This window comes from Strix aluco, chromosome 7 (genome assembly GCF_031877795.1).
Source record: "Strix aluco isolate bStrAlu1 chromosome 7, bStrAlu1.hap1, whole genome shotgun sequence".
NCBI lineage: Eukaryota > Metazoa > Chordata > Aves > Strigiformes > Strigidae > Strix > Strix aluco.
The window spans coordinates 22953803-22976604 of NC_133937.1; the positions used below are offsets into that span (position 1 = coordinate 22953803).

Sequence of the window (22802 nt, forward strand, 5' to 3'; positions counted from 1 at the left end):
AAAGAGGGAAGATTTAGATTAAATGTAAGGAAGAAATTCTTTACTGTGAGTGTGGTGACACTGGAACAGATTACCCAGAGAGGTTGTGGATGTCCCCTCCCTGGCAGTGTTCAAGGCCAGGTTGGACGGTGCTTGGAGCAACCTGGTCTAGTGGAAGGTGTCCCTGCCCAGGGCAGGGGTGTTGGAACTGGATGATATTTAAGGTCCCTTCCAACCCAAACCATTCTCTGATTCTATGATTACAGAAAATACACCACCAAGGCATCACCTGTTTGTCAAAGCACATGGCTTCTGTCCCTGTGCTGGCTGCATTCTTCTGTCACACTTCTACTGTGTCTATGTATTAATTAGTAAATTAAACCGTGTGAGGACATAGACACAGGCATTGGATCTTGACCTGTTACTGTAGCATAGTTTTGGCCTGGTACAGCTAGTAGTCTCCTCTAAAAAACTCCTGGGCACAGTTTAGGTATTAGTATGGACCAAGGGCAGCGAACTTGGATGTAACTGCATTGCAGAGACAAGGATGTTTAACAGAATGGGAGTGAGTAAACTGTACAAATTAGCAGCCGGATCTCTTTCCTGGTTCTCAGGCCATTTAATTTACTAGTATAACAACAGTCTGCAAGTTCAATTGAGCTTGGAGGCACCTTTCCAGCCTTTGGAACAGGAAGCTACTGACCCTATTCAACTACCTTTTCCAAAGTGTTTTATTATGGCATGACTGGAAAAATAAATTTCAAAATTGCTCTTCTAGAATGCTCTTCTAGTTAAGTCCATCTAGGCTCAAGCTTCCCCATCAAGCTTGTTAGGCTTAGAAGAGGGAAGGAGATGCTCTCTGTTCTCTTCCAAAGCCTTGAACTGGCAAAGTCAACTAATGGTATTTTCTAATACCCGTTTTCTGAAATTAAAACTGTGTAACTTGTATTAAGTTCCATTTCATAGTTATTATGCAACCACTTAACTTCCTTTTGAGTAACATATTTTATGTAACTGTGTAAGGATAATAAAGTTATTAGCACCAAAATGCAGTCTTACAAATTTTACAGGGAAAAAAAATCCCTCAATAGTTGTCACTTCCTCCTCTATATTTAATTCTGTGATTCTGTAATTACTGTAAGCAGCAAAGGAACACTTCTATTCTTCTGGGACGAACTGCTAGTGCTGTCTTTTAGTTTTTGTGCTACAAATCTTCCCTTAGAAAGAAGTGGACAACAAGTAAAAGACAGACTATGTGATAGATATCTTTTATCTTGCTTCCTCCCCAACTTTTTTTTTAAAACTGTTTCATGTTAACATGAATGCAGTTTCGCATCTTTTCTGCAGCAGTAAGGGCCTCCGGCGGGGGGGGGGGGGGGGGGGGGGGGGGGGGGCGGAGAAAAGAGCACTTTGAGACAAGAGTTTCGCTAAGTAGAAATGTCCGCTAGACCGGGAGCCCCCCTCGGTTCGAGCACCCCCACCCCTGCCGCGGCCCATTCCCACTTCGAGGCCCCAGCGATAAGCGGCCGCCCCGGCAGCGCCTCCCAGAGCGCAAGGGAAACACCGGCTGCTGAGGTAAGGGCCGAGCAGCGGCGTACGACCCTCAGCCCCCCGACTACGCTCGCAGCGGCCCGGAGGCCGCGGCACAGCCACGGGAGCTCGGCAGCGGCGGCCCGAAGCCCGCAGCACCGCCCACAGCACGCCCGAGGCAGCGCGCGCCGCCTCGCCGCACATGCTCGCTGCCACCTCCCACGCGTGCGCGCCTCGCGCGTGCCCAGCCTGGCGGCCCGCGCCTGCGCAGTGCGTCCGGCAACCGCGCTGCTGCCGCGGCCGCTCCGCCCGGATCCCTCCGCCGCGATGCGCCGGGCCCAGCGCCCCGCCCAGCGGCGCGTGTCGAGCGCTGCCGCCGCGGAGGGCCGCGGCCTGTGAGCGGGGCGGCGGGGGCTGCTCGGCCGCCTCCGGTGGGCCCGGCATGGCGGGGCGGCGGTGCGCGGGCGGGGCGGCCGCCTTGGCTGAGGCGCCGGGCTGCGGCGTGGCGGCGGAGCCGGCTCGGGAGCTCTTCGAGGCCTGCAGGAACGGGGACGTGGAGCGGGTCAAGCGGCTGGTGCGGCCCGAGAACGTGAACAGCCGGGACACGGCGGGCAGGAAGTCCAGCCCGCTGCACTTCGCCGCAGGTACCGGCCTGAGGCCGCCGCTACCGCCCCTGTGGGGAACGGGGAGTCCGGGGGGCAGCCCCGCCGGGCGCCAGGCCCGCTGCTGGGCCGCGCACCTCCGCCTCCCGCTGTGCGCGGGGCCTGGGCAGGGCCGGGCCCGGCCGGGCCGCGGAGGAGCACCCGGAACTCTGCTTCCCCGGGGACCTGGGAGCAGCGCGGGGGTCGGAGTGCTTCGCTGCCCCCCCCCCCCGTGCATCCGGCGCCCGGCCCGTGGCTGTGGCCGTCTGTAGGTGCAACGCCCGCTCTCGCGTGGCTGATTAACCACGCGGTGGTGGTTGCCGAGTGGTACAGGTGGCGTCTTGTTTCTTCTCATTTTTAAAAAAGAGTCAGCTGGCGTTGAGGACATCTGGACTGGGGTTTAGGCTGTTCGTGTTGTGGCATGTGAGCTCTGGCAGGTGACATGTCCCCGGTACTGTTTCCATTGATTTCAGCAGGCCTGCTCATTTTTAGAGCTTCACCCGTGAAGGGTATCTGTCAGATAACACCCTTTCTAAGCTTTTCGCATTCTTATCTTTAACAGATAGACTTTGTTAATTCGGGTTTTAGAGACACAAACAACTGACATCACAGAACAACTGCTATTGCTGGCAACAGGCCAGAAGATTGTATCCCACCTTTTCAGACAAAGACCTGACTGTGACTGTTGTTTTCATTTTGCTTGTTTTGATTTGATTACAGTGTTAGATGTAGGACCCTAAGGCTGGCAGGCTGCAAGAGACAGCAGCTTCTTTTCAGCTGAACAATACGGATGGTAATAAAGATGTTTGTTTCTTGACTGAATTGTTCTGGAAGAGGTTTCTACTTAAGGTGTCCTTTCCTCATGTTCTAAGGTCTAAGAATTTCTTGAAAGCCTCTTCAGGACAGCTGCATTTCACGGATTTAAAGATCAACAAGAGAGCTCAGGAGACAACTTAAAATACGCTGTCAGAGGAAAACAATTTTCCAGCTATCTTTTTATATGCAGCAGTCCTGCCTGATCACTAATAAACTCTGCACTTCTAAACAAATTAGTATGTTTTACGGCATTTGGGAGAAGTGAGGTGTTTTCTCTTTTTTGTTGGTTTTTTAGGAGTTCATCATGCAATACAGTGATGTCGTTTATCTCTCTGGACAGAAGTGATCTGTCTTGACTTTAAAAAACAGAATTCCTGATGTATAGAAAACTTTTTCTTTAAAAAATGCATAGCAATAAGTTCATGTAGTTGTTAGACTTCTGATGTTAAACAGGTGAGTGTGTAAATGGGAGAGGCCGTTGCCACGCTTATGTCTGCTTCAGACTTGATACAGAGAAATTAATTGCTCCTCTCACAAGACTGTAGGAGATACCAAGTATTTCTCGTTAACATGTGACATAAAATTCTTCTGTAATTGCTTGCTTTAGCACTCTTCCACTGCTTCAGGTAGAACTCTGCTGTTGTCAGCCTACCTGCAATAGACTCAGTGTGAAAGATGGACATAAGTAACTCCTGTATTTTGGGGTTATTGGTTTTGTTTTGTTTTGCTTTTCCCCCATTAGTCACAGTTGGAGTAATACTAGCTTCTTTTGTCTTCTCTCTAAAGGAATTACATTCCAGGAAGTAAAAGAAAAAGCCTGTTGTATTCTGGCTTTGTTTAGCCTAGGTGGCTCGGTGTTCTTGGAAAATACGTTACAAAACTTCTCTGACTAGTTTCATTCGGTTTCAAGGCTTGTTTTGTGGAAGAGGTGGAGCTGAAATGTGAATATAGGTTTTGTATTTCCATTTCTTTTAATTTTTTTTTTTTTAGTGGCATTCTGGGGTCTGAACTTGGGTTCCATTTTTTAATTTCCCAGATCTTACCTGGCAATTTAAAGAAATAAAACAAATTCCTCTTTTTCCATGTGTCATTTTGTAAAGGTGGATTTTAAAATATATTTTAAAAAACATTGCAAGCTCTCCCTGGGCATGTGTCATTATTAGAAGTAGTACCTACTGGGATCTTGCTGAAGGTTGCACTTTGGATTTTTTAGTACACAGCTGTGTGTGTAGTAGGTAAGTTGTGCTGAAGTTTAAGTCAAGAGCTCACCTTCACGGCGTGTAATAGGTTCAGCCCTCTCTTGCCATAAGCTGCATATAGTTCCTCAAGTCAATCCTTTTCAGTGAAACGTGAAAGTATCACAAAGTTTTAGACACTTGACAGGAACCAATATGCCCTTCCTGCAAACTAAAATTAATCCAAAAAATGAACGCCTGAGGCAGAGAAGAAGAACTGGAGCTCAGTTGTTTCTGTTAGCTTTTCATCCAGTCAAAATTAGGTGAATGTCAATTACGGCACAACAGTGACTGTAAATAATTTTTTTTTAATTACATACAGCTACAAGTTTCTATTGTGATTAATGTTCAGGATTTGTCAGCTAAAAGTTTGTAATTTTTTGGAGAACGAGTGCAGTGAGTTACTTAGCTATCATAGATGGTAGAAGAGTGTCAGCTGAAAGCCCTGAGCATCCCTTCTGCTTTGCAATAGGAAATAAAGATGATGAGGCAGTTATCTTGCACAGTTGCAAGCTGTGATACCATTTAGTTGGTCTTTCAATAGAAGCTCAAGAGCCAAAAAACCCCACCATCCCCTAAAAATGACAGATTTTTTTTTTAAAGTCTTGAAATTGTTTTTGCAGCTGTGTACTAATGGCAAAGAGGAACTGTTACAGTAGGTAGTGGCTCCCTTCCCTGTGTCAGCAAAGGCTGGTCCCCTCTTTCCACTCTGAAAACAAGAGGGACGAGGGAGGGACCGTCGTACAGAGGTTGACCACCTTCTCTGTACACATATATTCTTCAGAAAATGAGAAAATACTTCTCTTTCCATATATGGTGCCCTCTTATACAGATGCTTCCACAGGGAAGTAAGGAATCCCTGCTGTGCACTCAGTGCTGAAGAGAAGTTACAAAAATTTCAGCAGTGAAATAACTACAGGTAGTTTAGGGGTATTGCTATACTTAGAGTATTTTCCGAATGGGTGCAGGCTTTGCGCAGAGAGAAGCTATGGTTTGCTCATGAACTGTATCTGATTGAACCGATGTACTAAATAGGGGGGGCATCCATGTGAATTCTCTATGCCTATAATGAGGTTTACTACAGCTGATTTTCAGTTATGGTATTGATTCCTGCTAAGGTTGGCATTTTACGTTCAGAAACATGGCTACACATCAAAGCTTTGTGCAACAGGAATGCCTTCTGTACAAGAATGAGTGGTTTAACTACCAGATGTGTAACTTCTGGACAGACAATTTGATCAGTGGCTTTTCTAACATAACTAAAGCAGTTCTGGAAAACATTTTTTGGTACTGAAAGATTATACCAAGCAGGCTGTCATCAAATAACAGCTTTGATGATATGTTTGCAGGAGACTGGCACTTGTGAAAAGTCTCATCTGAGTAGATCTTTGAAGAATTTAGCAAATTTTGAGTATACATTCAATCTAGAAACAGAATTTTTTTAAATTCTGAAGACATAAACGATCAGGAGGACACATTTAAGAAAAGTAATATTTGTAATATCTAGTTATGAAAGCTAAATGTATTTAAGAATGAGAAATATGCTGCATATAATTTACTATATAGACAATATGGCTGCATGGGTATATGTTGTATAGGTACTGAACTTTTTTTGGCAGCAGAATTATGCATGCATGTGCAGTGAATGTGGTTTACTGTGCCTGTGCAGATAAATCATTTTTGCATGGACCATATGTCTGATCCAGTTCTCATCTCAAGTGTGCTGAGCTCCTGTTCTCAGGCAAGGTGCCTTCTGTTAGTTATAAAATGGGTAACTGTAATGATGAGACTCAAAAGTGAATTTGCTATACAGTGAGTGATTCTGTTGAAGTCAAGGTGCTACCAAGCTACGATTTGTATTATTAGTAATGTGTTTTGAAGAATTGAAGCACATCACCAATATAGTCTTGTGACTTGCTTGAAAATACCTTGGAGTTCATTTTGGGATTCAAATGTCTCACATAAAATTATTTTTATAACAATCAGAAATTGTGAGGAATGTGGTTCCTTACAGACTTTTGAGGGAAGAGAAGGAAAGTTAGAATTTAACAAAGGCTTTTACTGAATACCTTTCCTGGCCTTTTTATCTTTGGCATATACAGCTTGCATACAAGATCTCCTCTTGGCAAGTAGGATCCAGAAATGGCTTAGTAATAGCAATGTTTGGTTTTTGAGCTCTGAATAGCGAAGGTGAAAGTGCTTCTTGCTCCAGGATTTCAGTTGCTGTCAGTCTGGGAGAAGGATTTACTGAATAGTCAGATTTCACAAAGAACGTGTTATGAAAAACTTCAGTTGCAACTAAACTAAAACATTCAGTTGTAACTAAAATCTGACACTTCTCATACACTTCTGTGACTTTGTCACTGAAATGCGCTGTAGTTACCAGGAATAAACATCATTTCTAGGTTATGGTTGCAGGGACTTATACCTACCTACTGACTTTCCAGGAATGATTTGTAACAAAGTTTAAATTTGCTACAATCTGAGTATCACTGCTGTTGGCAACTGTGTGATGGTTCAGTCTGAGGCAAAAACTCAAGCCACCCAGGAAAATGGTTTGCAACTCAAGTTATTTAAACTAAGGAAGGGCAAGTCCTGCACACGAGTTGTTCCCAGAAGTTAATTGGCACGAGTCTGATATATACCAAAATATGGCTCTTGCCTACCTTAATAATCCCTGAGACCCAAAGAGACCTTTGTGAAATCTTTGAGGGATTTCTGTGGGCTGTAGCCTTTGGAACGTAACTGATGGACATAATGGCTACAAGCAGAAGTCTTAAGTCATTCTGGCCTCTTGGGAAGATACTAGAGAAAATAGAGATACAGTTTGATGTCCTGGTTTATTTGCTGTGATATAAATGTGAATAACAGTTGAAATTAAACAATAGTAGCTATAGAATGGGCTTATAAGAGCAATTACCTTAATTATGATACGTTTCTAGCCCCAAATGTACAAGTGGGCGTATTTTTTTTGCTGTCTATAAACTTGAATAACAGGTTTGTAAAGAAGCGCCTCAGAATGTATAAGAGCATTTTTGTGCTTCATTCATGATCAAATGTTTATAATTGTTTTAGACATCACTGAAAATAGACGTTATTAATATCTTTAAATTATGGTTGTGCATACTCTCACAATAAATTTCTTCAATAGAGAATGGTCTCAGGTAAACTTCTTACATCCCTAACAGTTTTCTTAAGTGATTATTTCAAATATGGAAACTGTGCACATCATGTTAATTATTCCTTAGAAAGCAAATAGGCATGCTTCTAGTTTTAACCTGAGAGCAGTGCTGCTTGCTTGCTTTTTTTAAAAAACAAGTAATGTGTTTCTGTAAAATACTTTTCATGTTATATGAGTCTTTGTTTAAAAAGCTTAGAATGTGAATTGTACATGCATTGGCTTGTAGCCAGTGTCATCCTTACTGCTCCCAGGGCTCATCTCTTGGTCCATCCACAGACTGGCTCTGGGTTGGCAGAGTCATACAAAATATTGTTCAGTTTAATAGCCATATAAAATGACTAAAGAAAGAGGTTTTGTTGTCAGTGTTTTGTTCTTTTTTTTTTATGTTTTCAAGAAGCTGTTGACTCATGGGAGCCCTATCAAGGTAGTAATTGTTCCAGTAATCTTGAATATTATCTACTGATTTTAATCTAATTTTTATGGGTTTCAAAAATGGCCTTAGTGTGTAAATGCTCCTTTAGTAAAGAATGCCACTTGTGATTGCTATTTAGAGTGGTTATTGTTATTTTAAGTTTGTTGTTTTAATCTGTGTATGTGGGACAGGGAATTCTCTTACCCCACCCTGACACCTTTCCTCCCTTTATCTCTTCCAGGTTTTGGTCGGAAGGATGTAGTTGAATATTTACTTCAAAGTGGTGCCAATGTTCACGCGCGAGATGATGGAGGCCTTATTCCTCTTCACAACGCTTGCTCCTTTGGTCATGCTGAAGTTGTCAATCTTCTCTTGCGGCATGGTGCAGATCCTAATGCTCGGGATAATTGGAATTACACTCCCCTTCATGAAGCTGCCATTAAGGGCAAAACAGATGTCTGCATTGGTAATTTTCTCCCACTCTTCCTGCGACTGACTAATTTCTTTTCACTGTAAAAAATCAAGAACCTTTAAAGACCATTTTTACTCTATGAAGCTATGGCTGGTGTAAGGATTAAAACTAAAAATCTTTGATAAACTGAAATTCATATGCCAGTTTTGTAAGAAATAAGTTTTTAGATGTATTTTCGACAATTGTCCAAGTATGAAGGTTCACATGGACATCATGGGGGATGAGCTTTAGAGTGACATGATGAAGCTAGATTCTCTTCTACTTCAGCCTAGGCTCTTACACTGCCTTCTGCTGCTACTCGCAGTACAGTGAAAAGAACAAAACTGGTTTTAATAATGGATTCATTCTGTCTCTGTATATCAGCCATGTTAACTTAGTTAAGGATAGGAGCTAAACTTCAATTATATTCACCACTTGTTTTGTCTACACAGTTCTTCAGAGTTAGGAAGAGGTAGGAAGTTAGATACATGGTCAAGAAACTAATTTTTTGATTGTATGGTTTGTTCTCATTTACTTTAAGGAGCACATCTGGATAGCTGTGTACATAATGTTGCCTGTTTGGCCCCAATATGAGTGCAAGGTGTATGGCCTGCTACTGCTGTGTACAGTTTAGGGCATAGCCACTTGTGGATTTGAGGCAGCATGCTCTGGATCTGATGGGAGGTAGCTACTGGTTTTGATGGTGTGTCAGTCACACAGTCTTTCAACTGAGACTGCCTCCTGCTAGTCTGTGATTGTTCCATTTCTGCTCTGCTTTTTTCTCATAAAATGTGTCTAGACATGTTTCAGTAGTTAAACTGCTCACAGATGACATCAAGGAATTCTGACATTAAAAATTTGAGAGGGGAAGTTAGGATCAGTAACTGGATGTTTATTTTGTTGCTTGCGGCTTACGGTAATGATACATCTCATAAGCCTTGTCTTACAGAATTGTTTACTCATGGAAAACTTTGGCATTTTGTAGTACTGCTGCAGCATGGTGCTGAACCAACCATCCGGAACACAGATGGAAGAACAGCTTTGGATTTAGCAGACCCGTCTGCAAAAGCAGTGCTGACTGGTAAGTGATAATCTTTAGATTACGTTATGACTAATAACAGTCAAATTAATGTAATACAGTATTTTGGTGTTTGTCTTTCTGATATTACTTTAACTTCTCTCTGTTTTATCATTCTAAGTAGAAATTCCCATATGGCCTTCATCATCTCAGTCGTGGGATGTGTTCTGGATAAATAGTTTATTGTGCTAGTTCAGTAATTGGACTGTCAAATTTTTAGCACTTATGTTCTCCAAAATTATGGAAGAGGAGGATAAGCAGTGGACTTCACATATATAGATATTTATTTAACAACTAAAGAAACTCCCTTTTGTCTTCCAGGTGAATACAAGAAAGATGAACTCTTAGAAAGTGCCAGGTATGCATGTTGGGAAGATATCTGGAATTTAGTTATATTTTCAGAATTGTATGTAATGAATATGTATATATTGGGTTTTGAGCTGACATTCCACCTAGATGCTAAGCTTTGGCTGTTGCGTGTGAATAAAGCTACAAAAATAGTTATATAAATGCATTTTTGGTTTTTCTTTAATGTTGACAATACAGAAGTGAATGTATAGCAAGGAAAAATATAAAAACATAGTAAGCTGCTGAAAACTGGCATAAAAATATTTCTGCCCATTTCACATCTTGTTTTTCAGGAGTGGAAATGAAGAAAAGATGATGTCTCTTCTTACACCGTTAAATGTTAACTGTCATGCAAGTGACGGCAGGAAGGTATTTTTGTTTAAAACCTGATTAACATTAGTTTGCTCTTACGTGTTTCACAGTTATTGTTGGACCAGTTTTAAGAATGTTAAACATAGAATCTATCTATTTTCTTTAATATATGTGGGAGAGTAAGATTGTACCTCTTTAGCAGCTAGCTGATTTTTTTTGTTTGTTTTTTTAACCTTAAAAGGACTATATAGGTATTTCCATCTAGGAGCAATAAACAAACACCTTTTCATTGGGAACTTCTGCTTGATCTTCATAGCTGCAGTGATACAGAAGGGATGCCTTTTCATAGATTCTTGTTGCTATCACAAACAGAAGCACACAGGCCCCTTATTTGCCATACACCCTAGACAGGTTACCACTGCTGTTTTGGGAACAAGCTATTTATCGCTATAAGTACTGGTAAGGGACTATGTGAAAAATGTTCAAAATCTCCTTTCTAAAAAGTCCTGAAGGTTCAGATTATTGAGTATCAATTTTTGGCATCCTCGTTCTCATTAAGTGTGTGTACTCATTCACTTAAGTTTTGTTCGAGTGAGTTTCCCTGTTTAAGGCTTTGTGGTAAGATACTGAGATATCCAAAACACCTATGCATCTCTATTTTCTCATCTTCTAATTATGAGACTCATCCTCTAGGAACTGTACAAACCCAGTTCAGTTGATGGGTTTGTAAATGAAGAGGATAAGATTTCTCTTCACTAATTTGTAGCTGTGCCCTTGCTGCTGCTGATGGGTATGCTTGAGTGCATTTTCTAGAAGAGGTCGTAGAGCAGTTATCCAGCTGCACTGTGGAGGGTGAGAATTTAGAAGAGAACATTGTTTCCCTCATACCCCACTAACAGCACTCACAGATGTGGATAACAATATCTGTTGTTAATTTCTAAATGTAATCTGTTGATTAGCAGGGAGATCTCTTTATAAATTAGCAATCATTGTTTGTAATGGCCACCTTACTTCCCCTTCCACAAGGGACATAGTTTATCCTAGCGAAGTATTTATGGTTATGGTAGGCTAAAAGATAAAAATGGACTGCAGAACTCAAAAATCCTTTAAGAAGGCCTTCGTTGCCAGAATGTGTTAGTGATGGAGTAAATTCGGGATTTGTGTTTATGATGACTATCATAAATACTGACTAATGAGAGTAGTCAGTAAACAATGAACATAGTTATCAAATGTCTGATCAATCACCCTGCTTTTTTTTAAATGTTGCAAGTACTTTATGGACTTCAGTGATTAGTACTGTTAACAGGTTTTGAAAAAAAAAAAAAAAAATCAACTCTTGATTTTGTGTTACTGATTACTTCTACATTCTCTCATTTCAGTCTACTCCTTTACATTTAGCAGCTGGGTACAACCGTGTAAAAATAGTACAGCTCTTACTGCAACATGGTGCTGACGTACATGCTAAGGATAAAGGGTATGTTCATTTTCCCTTTGTTCAGAATATACAGAATTTGTTAAAAATTTAGATGAAGTACAGAATAATAATACTATTTTAACTGTGAAGGATTTCTAACTTGAGACCATTATGCCATCTTTAACCTTTCTGTTATGACAAAAATGCAATGTGTACAGGCTTAAGACTTGTGAATCAGTAGAATCCAAATTGAGGTGACCATAGAACATGCTGCCTTTTAGGTATCACTAGTCAAATTATTATCTGTTGTTTAATAAAATACATTCATACACCACTGTGAAGTCAGTAAGTATTTCGATGATTTAATCAATCTTAATTTTCTTTCTACTTCTAAGTTTCTGTGCTTCTTTTTGCAAAGAATGTGATAAAAATTGAAGATCTGTTTCCCAAAGGTTTTATTTGGACTATGTTTTTAAGCATTTGGTTGTTATGTCAGGAAATGTAGTGAAATATAGACATGCTAAGTTTATTTAGTTACATAAAATATAATGAAAACCCTGTTTTTAAAATGTATATTTATGTACATTAAAGATTATGGAAAGCAATCTCTTACTCCTCCTTTTTCCTAGGATCACTTCACAGCTACATAAATAGCTGCCTGGTCAGACAGCTTTAATTGTCCCCTTGGGGTTGGCATTCACTTTTGTCATTTCTCCCTTACTAGCCCCCAGTGAAAGAATGCACTTTGAGCAGTTTCTCACTTGCTGCTAAGATCACTGAGTTTGAGAGAGTATGAAGCTGGCTTTCAAACCTCTGTAGCTCTACTGTTACTGTAGATTATTGTACAGTTACTTAAACACTAGCCAAAGACTACGTTAGTTCCAAAGGAGAAGATAATCTTACGGCAATGTTCTTGTGAAAAAGGAAGTAATTACTGTCACTCCTGAAAATCCCCTGCAGATAGTTCTTCCTGCTTAGGGTTGAGTCTGAGCAGAACCATTTCATTTGCAGTAAGATGGTGCAATTAATTTCTCATCTTCCAGTTATTTTAAATGTTTATTTTTCTGAAAAATGCTGATAGGGTTTTCTGGGTTCTTCAACTTATTTCCCCTCAACTTCATCTGAACGTCTCTGATACTATTTTTGTAAAATGTTCAAGGTGCAACATAGTACCATTTACAATGTTACAGATGGATTTGGAATTGAATTATGCATATTAAGATACTCATCCTCCCCCTTTCTCTCCTGTATAGAGATTTGGTGCCACTTCACAATGCCTGTTCCTATGGTCATTATGAAGTAACAGAGCTTCTAGTAAAGGTTGGTCTTTGAAGAGATTAAGTTGCATATTATTAAATAAGAACCATATATAATAGACTAATGCAAGTTGCATATTTCTTTAATTTTGTACTTAGATTTACAAAACTTAAAGAATTATAGATTGCTTTTGCTCTCCATGTTAGTGATTATAAAGTTGGAGCTACAGAATCTTCTGCTTGCAAGGAAGCTTTTTCCTTATAAATGTGCTTTCTGTTTTTAACTCTCTCTGCTCCAGAGTTGAATGTTTTTGTACCACCAAGTAAATACTTTTTTATCTCAACCTTCCCAATCTCACCCAAAAAACCCCACAGAAAAAAACCCACAAAAAGTGAGCAATATTTTGAGTTTGACAGTAGAAAAATATTTGAGAAGACAGTAATAAGAGGTTTTTGAGAAGAATACTAGTAAAGATGATTAAAGAGTAATCGGTCTCTCGAGGGAATGAACTTTATGACATCAATTCTGACCCTGAATTGTAGCCTTCACCCCAAAGAAAGAAAAATGTGTCAGTGTTCCTAACGTAAGTGAACTGTCAGAACTGAGGTGTCTTATCTGGATTATGTTAACCTTGAAGATAAAGTATGATATGTATTAAATTAGTGGCTTGAAGATGTGGCCTGCAAAAATCTGTGAATGTTGTCCACCAAGGGACCTCTGAACTGTGCTCACTCTCAGCTGCTACAGCAAATCATGATCGTTATAAGAGCTGGGGGTATTCTGTTAGATAACTCTAGATGTTCGGATGCACAGCGAATAGCTGTTGTTATTCTATCCTGTGTGTCTGTCCCCACTAACTCCATGTGTCCTTCTATTTAGCAAAAATTAAGTAAAAAATTACTGCAATTAGCATATATTGTAGTAAGTATAGTTAAGATATTTTTTTATACTTCAGAGGCCAGTTGTAAAGTGAATCTTTACAGTTGTGGTACTGGACAAAAAAACCTCCTCTTGCCTAGACACTGCTACATGTCTTAACTGTTAAGCTAGAGTTGTATTCCCTGATGGATTTCTGCTCCAGTCAATCTTGAATTATTTTTCACAAAGCCCTACAGCTTTAATGGGAGCAATGGGAAGGAGCATGTCCTATCAGACTTGCTTACAGACAGAACTCAGGGTGCACACAGAATGTTACTGGAGAAGAACTACACAGACATTAATCATCCAATAGTATTACTTGCAGAAGTGTGTACTTAAATGTTTTGAATTTAAGTCAACTTGGAGTGCCTAGCTCCTTCTAGATACCTTGGCATTCATATCTTGTGGGTTATTCACAGAACATGTATTTATCTTAGTGCAACTGTTCACTCTAGACTTTTTCTAGAGCAACAAGAAACAGGGGCTTGTTCAAAGATGATTTGGAGTATATGAATTAGGCTCTTTTTGTGATTTGACATGTAGCAGAGCTACTCTCCTTTTAGAGATGCTGGAGAAAGTCTGAAGAGATTAGCCTGCCTTTGGCTTCTTTGAATGTACCTGTGAGACACTATGGGATTAAAAACTGCAGCGTGCTGAAATGTTGTGTTTTATTGAAAATGAAAAGTTTGGAGAATGTCTTGGATACAGTTTGCATACAAGCACTGATTTTTGGTTTTTTTTTTTTAACAGTCTACTGTGTTGAAACTAATGACAGAATTCTTTTTCTAATTATCTGGTTTTGATATCGCATCTTTTTTACCCCTTTCCCTTTCAAGCATGGAGCATGTGTGAATGCAATGGATCTGTGGCAATTCACCCCTCTGCATGAAGCAGCTTCTAAGAACAGGGTGGAAGTATGTTCTCTTTTGTTAAGTTATGGTGCTGACCCAACACTGTTGAACTGTCACAACAAAAGCACCATTGATTTGGCTCCAACACCCCAATTAAAAGAACGATTAGCATGTGAGTATAAAGTGAGGTCAGTTCTACAGTTATAGATTGTAATGTGTACTTAGGTTCCCTAGACAGTGACCTGCCAGAAATGAGATTTGGAAAATGCTTACACTTTCCAAGCAATTGTGCAAGGTTGGACAGTACATTTCACTACTTGTAATTTGAGATTGCCAGATTTTCTGAATGTAGGTATTTAAAATAATTTTATTGTCAATTTTATAGTCATGTGGTTGTGATGGGTTTTGTAGCTTTTCTTTCCTGAATACACGCTTTCCCTCATGACCTTTCATTTTGCATACTTTCTCCTGTCATTGCATCAAGACTGCTGAAATACTCATTTTTATTCCACTGTACTTTGTTTGAAGAAAAGACATGACTGTTTGGAATGCTGAATACGTTGAGTATGCCACAATCACTGAAAGTACAAAGAAATTGATGAAGCATTGATTTTTGTCCAGCAAACTTAAGGAGTTGAAAAGAATGCCTTCAAATTCTGTTCTTGAGTGGTCAAACAATAACTAACAGTAAATAATGTTAGCATCTAGAAATGGTTTTCTAAAGGCAGGTCAGAAGTAGAGATTTAAATATGCTTGAATTAGTACATATGCAAAGAGTGGAACCTAGAACAGTGGTGAGTGAAATAAATCTTGTTCAGCCAGTTTGGATGTCTCTGGTTTTGGTTTAGAAACAAAGCACATTCCTGTAGTGTTTTGACTTAGCTAACAAGTTCTGTCAAGTGATGTAAAAGCTTAAGCCTGAGTTGGAAATGTCTGCACCATGGTTTGCTGAATAAAATGAATATTTTTATCTAACTGAAAGAAACAATCCTCTTGATCCTTCTCAGTTTAAGAAGCGTAACCTTCTGGTATGTATTTATTTCTTTTTAAAGATGAATTCAAAGGTCACTCGCTGCTACAGGCTGCAAGAGAATCAGATGTTGCTCGTATAAAGAAACATCTTTCTTTGGAGACAGTGAACTTCAAGCATCCTCAAACACATGAGACAGCATTGGTAATATCTCAGGATTTATTAATTATTTTGCATATATTGTGGCTGACCTAAACATACTAGGTGATAGTTTAGAACTAAAAATTTCAATGTAATTCAGACCAGCCTGGAATACCCAGTGTTTAGTTAAACAAATAACATTGGTTAATATTTTGTCCTTAAGGTTAATGTTAAGACTAATCTAAATTGCCTGTTTAATTTAGGTTGTCTAAATACCTGTTTTTCTGTAGAATAGTCTAGTTTTAAGCAACAGCAAGCTACATATGTTAACTTTGTGTATAAAACTTGAAGGTTTCCAGCAGTTATTGGAGAGGGACCTCTGAAAAATACCAGAGTAAATCCAAAAGCCCAAGTAGAATCTTCTGAATTAATAAGCTTCTACATGTTCTGGGTTTTTTTCTGTTGACTTTGCACACAACCAGCTCTTAACTGCCAGGTGATCGGCAAGCAGTAAAACCTGTATATTGCTAGCTAGTTGTTAATGCCACAATTTTTAATGTTCTCAGCACTGTGCTGCTGCATCTCCATATCCTAAGAGAAAACAAGTATGTGAATTGCTGCTGAGGAAAGGAGCCAACATCAATGAAAAAACAAAAGAGTGAGTGATTACACATGAATACTCTTTAAGTGTTCATTTACAAGATGTTGCAAAATACGTTTTGAATTATTCTTTTTTTTTTTTTTAAAAAAGCTTCTTGACTCCTCTGCATGTGGCATCAGAAAAGGCTCATAATGATGTTGTTGAAGTAGTTGTGAAACATGAAGCTAAGGTATGAGTTACTATTCATACTTCTTTTTGTTGAGGTTTGCCTGCTATATAGACTTTCATACCATGAGAATGGACAGCTGAGTAGACAGACTTTTCTAAAATAATTCGTTTTGGAAGGTTGTAGATTTATACACTTAAGACATAGGCCATCAGTCAATCAGTACATTGAGGCGTGGTTGTTTTGGTCCTGTTTTCTAGGAAGTGCAGCTGTAGTTCTCGCTGTTAACTGAAAGCTTGTAGAGTGTCTTATTTGGTGCTTCATTGTCCAGCAGCAGTAATGAAATGCTTAAGGAAAAAAAAGTAGGGGGTATGTATGAACAACAAGAAGCTAGACTGAACTATATAACAGGCATACTTTATGTGGTGTTGTGTGCAGTAAACATTACAGTGAAGGCAAAATGTTAATTCATAACATAGTGTTTAGTTCAAATTCCCACAAAAAGTGGAGAGGAGATACTCTGTAATGCTTGAAGCTTCCAAAACTAGGAGTTGAATCTCTCTCTCATGGAAATTTGATTACAGCCTGACTCTGTGACGTTTCCAAAGCAATGATCAAAACCAGAGGAACAGTAGGGAATACAAGGAACCTTTGGGTGCAGAGTTTTAAATTGTTAAGTACACCTTGACTGAAACACATAGAGAGTCTTCAATCTGAAAAACCACAATAAGCCAATGCAGGTAAAAGCTGTTCTGCATGTTGGCACTGAGGATTTGTGCTGCCGTGAGCAAAATACTGGCCTACTTCTGTATGTGGTAAAATTGCTGTAACTGTTTTACACGGGATTATTCACATGCCTCTAAAAGGGGACTATTCTTCCTCAGTAAATGTAGTTATAACTTTATGAACTGCTTTTGTTTAAATTTTATCTTTTGAAATGTCATGACCTTTGGAAATATGCCATGTTCTTTAATTAAAGTAAGAATGATGCTTGTGAAACTCTCCCAGTCAGCAACAAAACCAGCTTTAATATTAAGTTTTGATGGTGATATTTCTTGTCTGTGCTATTTTTAGGTTAATGCATTAGATAATCTTGGCCAGACCTCTCTTCATAGAGCGGCACATTGTGGTCATCTTCAGACATGCAGGTTGCTGTTGAGTTCTGGGTGTGATCCTTCCATTGTGTCTCTGCAGGGCTTTACAGCCTTACAAATGGGGACTGAAAGTGTGCAACAGCTACTACAAGGTACAACTGATTTATTCAAGATCCACTTCTGAAGTAATGTGGTGCATCATTTTACTTGTTATTTCAAGTTCTGCTGAGAAATAATAGTGAACAGAAGTAAAAAAAAAAAAAACACCAAAAAACTTTCTACAAAAGACAGTACTGTGTTGTGCAGTTCTTATTCCATAACCACATCCACAGAGAGTGCCTGCTCTAGGTGTAGTTAACAATATCATTTACTCTGTAGTATTCAGCTACACAGATTGTCAGAGAAGGTCAGAATGTTTCATGGTCTAACCACCTGGAATAATTTTGGAAAAATGATTATGTAGGGGGGGGGGGTTGCTTTGCATGTGTGAGCAGAGGCAACAGGGTACGTGGATTTTCAAGAGTAAGGTTTGGACATTACACACACAGGTGAGCTGTTTGATATAGTCTTATTCCGAAACTAATAAGAATATTTGGTTCCACAGTATTTCAAGATGGACAGGAAACGTGTTGCTAAAGGCAACTTTGCAAGCACTGTTAGAGCTAATAGCTACAGTTGTAGATAGCAAGAAAAGACAAAACTTGTCTGTAATTGGTTAACTTTTTTTTAAGGGAAATACTTGAAATACTCAAATGATTTCCTGTCTTAACAAATTCCTTCAACTACATACACTTACCTGTCATGCAACCTCATTTATTTTGCAGAAGGTATCCCATTAGGTAATTCCGATGCAGATCGACAGTTGCTGGAGGCTGCAAAGGCTGGAGATGTGGATACTGTAAAAGTAAGCTTAAACCTGTCCAAAAAATAAGAGGGAATTATATCCCAAACTATAATTTCTCTAAACAAGCAAACAGCCCTTCACAGAGTTGTGATCCCTGTTCTAGAACCTCTGTATTGCACAAATATTACAGATGACAAAATGTAATGTTCACCACCTCCAGAAGTTTTGACTTACATAAAAGCGTAAATGAGAAGTCACAGGTGTGGATTTGGAAGGAGGGATTATTTAATTATCTTTTTCTTGGGACACAATCTGTGAAAAGTAGAGATTTTCTGTAAAAATAAATGAAGAAATTAACTTTCTTTTTAATTAAAACATTTTTTCAAATTAAAACTGTGCCAACACTATATATAGTGATGTATGTTTTGTTTTGGGAATTCCACAGAAACTATGTACAGTTCAAAGTGTGAACTGCAGAGATATTGAAGGACGTCAGTCTACACCACTTCATTTTGCAGCTGGATATAATAGGGTATCCGTTGTTGAATATCTTCTTCAGCATGGAGCTGATGTGCATGCAAAAGATAAGGGGTAAATATTCAAATGTATATTTTCTTGGCAATTGTAATTGCTGGTATCTGTCAGCTCTTGAATATTGCTAGTTGATATACATGCCATCTTTCTTCAGGCACTCCCATTTTTTTGTTTTCGTGGAAAGTTCTGTTAGAATGAAGATGTTCAGAATATCCACAAAAGCGTTTTGCAGTACTTGAGACTAGACTGTCAAGAATTTCTCTGGCCCTGTGTTTTTACTTCTCTTCAGTGCCACTGCTGATTGCATTTCTACCTCTTTGGCAGTAGATATTTGTACTGTATTAGACTATTGTGGGAAAATTTTTAAAAATTTTTTTGTTATGGTTTGATTGTTGAAGGTGCATTGCGTTTTAAGTTTATATCACTTTGTGAAAAAAGACTCAGTTTTTAAAGGTGATTTTTCTCTTTTTTTAATTGTTTCCAGAGGACTTGTCCCTTTACATAATGCTTGCTCATATGGTCACTATGAAGTTGCAGAACTGCTGGTTAAGCATGGTGCAGTTGTCAATGTAGCTGACTTGTGGAAATTTACTCCCTTGCACGAAGCTGCAGCAAAAGGAAAATACGAGATTTGCAAACTCCTGTTACAGGTATTACATATGCTGGTGAGAGGTTACTTTCTTTTCTTTCTTGTTCAGTCTGAAATGTGATTTGACTTCTTTAAGAAATTGATTTGTGTTTTGTGGTTTCTGAATGACTGTAGTTTATGTTTTCAGTAAAACAGATACTATTAGCAACTATGTTGTACTTTCTCACAGTGTAAATGGAAGGTGCTCTCTAAAGTATTCAAGTATGTGTCAGCATGCTTGCTCAATAAGGCATAAGATGCCTAAGATGCAGTGTGTTTATTCTACTTACGTACTTACCACCTGTTTTTGATGTGCACAGCATGGAGCTGACCCTACAAAGAAGAACAGAGATGGAAATACTCCTCTAGACCTTGTTAAAGATGGTGATACTGATATACAAGACCTACTTAGAGGAGACGCAGCTCTATTAGATGCTGCAAAGAAAGGTTGTTTGGCCCGAGTAAAAAAGCTGTGTTCACCTGACAATGTCAACTGTCGGGACACGCAAGGACGGCATTCAACACCGCTACATTTAGCAGGTCAGTGTTCTATTTAACTGGTTTGATCAGAGTTACTGCTTACTGTGGCTGAACTTTCTATGTCTAAGCAAGTTTAAAGTGTAGCCTCAAGCTAGAGGATTCCATATGTTCTCTTTAAAAAAATAAACTAGTATTTTATGTATATTAATCTTATGTTCCTCTTCTAAACTGTTTAATGACTTCAGTTTCCTATTCTCTCTAGCCAAAGAGGATCTTTCATTGTTTATTGACAGAGGTTTTAAAACCAAATGCTCTTAAATAGGGTGAAGCTGTCCTCACTAATAGGTAATACACTGTCTTCACTGGGATTGACATCTTAACTTTCAAGTAATTTAAGTGAATTACTACTTCTCTACAACCTGTTGAGGATTTTTCTTTTAATATGTTCTATTTATTGTGTGCTTTTGCAACCTTCCAGCTGGTTACAACAATTTGGAGGTTGCAGAGTACCTGCTACAGCATGGAGCAGATGTGAATGCACAGGATAAAGGAGGTTTGATTCCTCTGCATAATGCAGCATCTTATGGGGTAAACATCTCAAACTTTGAGGCTTTGTTTTTTAAAAAAATAAAGTGATACATGTCATTGACAGCATTGTGAGCCAATACTCTCTAGAAAGCTTTTGCCATTGAGTTGTAATGCAATCTTATTTGTAAAATGCAAAAAAAAAAAAATTGATCATAGTCAGCTCATTGTGTAGGTGAAGGCTTGATTTTGTAAAGTCATGGTTGGAATTTACAGAATTAAGTTTTCTGAGCATGAATGAAAACGAGCAGCCTGAAAGGTGTTCCGTTAAATGCATTTCCTTACCTGTGTCAGTTGATATCAGCAAGATCTCATTTTCACTTACTTGGAGTTGAGACACTAATTGTTATTCTGAACTTCATGGATATTTGTGCTTGGATCAAGTCTTTAATCAAAACAATTGGAGTACTTACCAAACTGGAAGTTCAAATTCAGGCTTTTTTCCTTCAGATTCCCCTGGATTTGGGATTCTATTGTAGTCTGCCCTCTTTCCCAAGAGAATAAATCTTAACTTTTTAATGGTATGTTATAGGTGAGGAAGAAAACACCTTGTTTTAATACTCTTTTTTTTAATCAGAATTAAAAAGTAAATGTGTTCTAAGAAAATTCAGAATTAGGATTACAGAGAAGTATCAGTAATAGTTCTGAGTTAATTTAATACACTCTGGTACCTTGGATTAACAGGTGGTTTTATTTTCCAGCATGTTGATGTAGCAGCTTTACTTATAAAGTATAATGCATGTGTGAATGCTACAGACAAATGGGCTTTCACACCTCTGCATGAAGCAGCCCAGAAAGGAAGGACACAGCTTTGTGCCTTGTTACTGGCACATGGGGCTGATCCAACTCTGAAAAACCAAGAAGGACAAACACCATTGGACCTGGTCACTGTAAGTGATGGGGCTCTTCTTGGGAAATCTGTACTTACCTGCCATTTGTGGCAGCTCATCTAAAAACTATCTTTTAAAAAACCAAAAAGTAGTATGTTAACTTCTGCAAAATTTAAAATACTGTGGTTTCTCTGCTGTTTATATGTGCCTGGTAAGGAAAGTCAGTAGAGCCTTTATAAACCTTCTTTAAATATTTGTTGCTCAAGACTTCTTATTTCAAGATGGAGGGGGGGTGGGAGGAAGAAAAAACAACAGAAGGAATTCATGCTTATAATTTCATGCTTTTAATTTGGCACTAATACAAAAATTGTGTCAATAAAACATAAGCAAACTTTGTAGTGACATAAATTTGGGAAACTATCTGGCTGTTAAGTTTCAAGGTGTTTTTTTCCTAAGTATTGTAATACAATTCAAAGCTATACTCAGAGTAACTGTTTTGTTTCATAAATTGTAGTTGCCAGTAGAAGCTTTTGTTCACTTTTCCTAGAAAATTAATTCTGTTAACTGTCCCTAAAGTTTTTTAGAAATAGCCAAGTATTTACTTTTTATCTTATTACAGCTTCTATTTATGAACATTTTACAGTTTCATGTATGCTGTTGCCACAAAAGGCCATTTGTAAACTGCATTATAAAATGCATATTTTTCCAATATAGATTTATTTATTTTGTGGTATACTTAAGAAGTCTGGAGTAATGGTGATGCATTCTGGGAAGAAAAGTTGTGTAAAAGTGTTCCTCTGTTTTGATAAACTGTTTTCTGCTATTTAGGCAGATGACGTCAGCGCATTATTGACAGCAGCAATGCCTCCTTCTGCCTTACCGACTTGCTACAAACCTCAGGTTATAAGTGTGTCTCAGACTACAGGTTCTACAGCTGATTCCCTGTCTTCTGTTCCATCCAGTCCATCAAGTCTATCTGCTGCAAGTAGTCTTGACAACTTGTCTGGTAGTTTTTCTGAACTTCCTTCTGTTGTTGGTACAAACAGCACAGAGGGAGCTACTGTTCTGGAGAAAAAAGAAGGTGAGGCTTTTGCAGTTAGGAATGAGTAATGTTTTCTACCCTATGGTAAAAAGAATACACAAAATTTTAGTACTTTCCCCTTACAGAATCTTTAAAATGTTGGGGTTTTGCTGCACAGAACCAAAATGGGGAATTGTGCTTTAAAAGAGAAGTCAAATGAAATTTGGCTCCATACCAAGCAGTATTTTACTACAAACTTTATCTCATTTCTAAGAGGCTATTCTTAGGTCGGATATCTTGAAAAGGTTACTTTTGTAACATTTTAGTTCTCAAAATATTTCCAGTTTGAACATGCATTTCTAGTAGCTAGTTAGTTGCGTATCTCGTGGAAGCACAAAAACTGCTCTTGGGAGGGCTAGATAGAAATCTTAGAGTACTAGGGTAGATTAAGTAATAGTTGCCACTGGCTGGTGATACAGATATTT

At 38.9% G+C, this 22802-nt stretch overlaps 1 protein-coding gene across 3 annotated transcripts in view; it reads left to right on the forward strand.

Annotated features, from left to right (window-relative positions):
* The first annotated feature begins 1930 nt into the window (after window positions 1-1930).
* Window positions 1931-22802, forward strand: part of TNKS2 (tankyrase 2) — a 36505-nt gene continuing 15633 nt past the window's right edge. The window contains exons 1-19 of one of the 3 annotated variants that reach the window (XM_074830918.1): window positions 1931-2153; window positions 8036-8260; window positions 9231-9326; window positions 9645-9681; window positions 9965-10040; window positions 11363-11457; window positions 12651-12717; window positions 14409-14595; window positions 15476-15597; window positions 16101-16192; window positions 16286-16364; window positions 17376-17547; window positions 18220-18299; window positions 18685-18830; window positions 19258-19423; window positions 19722-19941; window positions 20360-20469; window positions 21168-21356; window positions 22125-22377. In XM_074830918.1, coding sequence (XP_074687019.1) covers window positions 1952-2153; window positions 8036-8260; window positions 9231-9326; window positions 9645-9681; window positions 9965-10040; window positions 11363-11457; window positions 12651-12717; window positions 14409-14595; window positions 15476-15597; window positions 16101-16192; window positions 16286-16364; window positions 17376-17547; window positions 18220-18299; window positions 18685-18830; window positions 19258-19423; window positions 19722-19941; window positions 20360-20469; window positions 21168-21356; window positions 22125-22377 — 2614 coding nt within the window. In that variant the 5' untranslated portion in view covers window positions 1931-1951. The remainder of the gene's footprint in view (window positions 2154-8035; window positions 8261-9230; window positions 9327-9644; window positions 9682-9964; window positions 10041-11362; window positions 11458-12650; window positions 12718-14408; window positions 14596-15475; window positions 15598-16100; window positions 16193-16285; window positions 16365-17375; window positions 17548-18219; window positions 18300-18684; window positions 18831-19257; window positions 19424-19721; window positions 19942-20359; window positions 20470-21167; window positions 21357-22124; window positions 22378-22802) is intronic. The other 2 variants (XM_074830917.1, XM_074830919.1) reach the window with 2 other exon arrangements.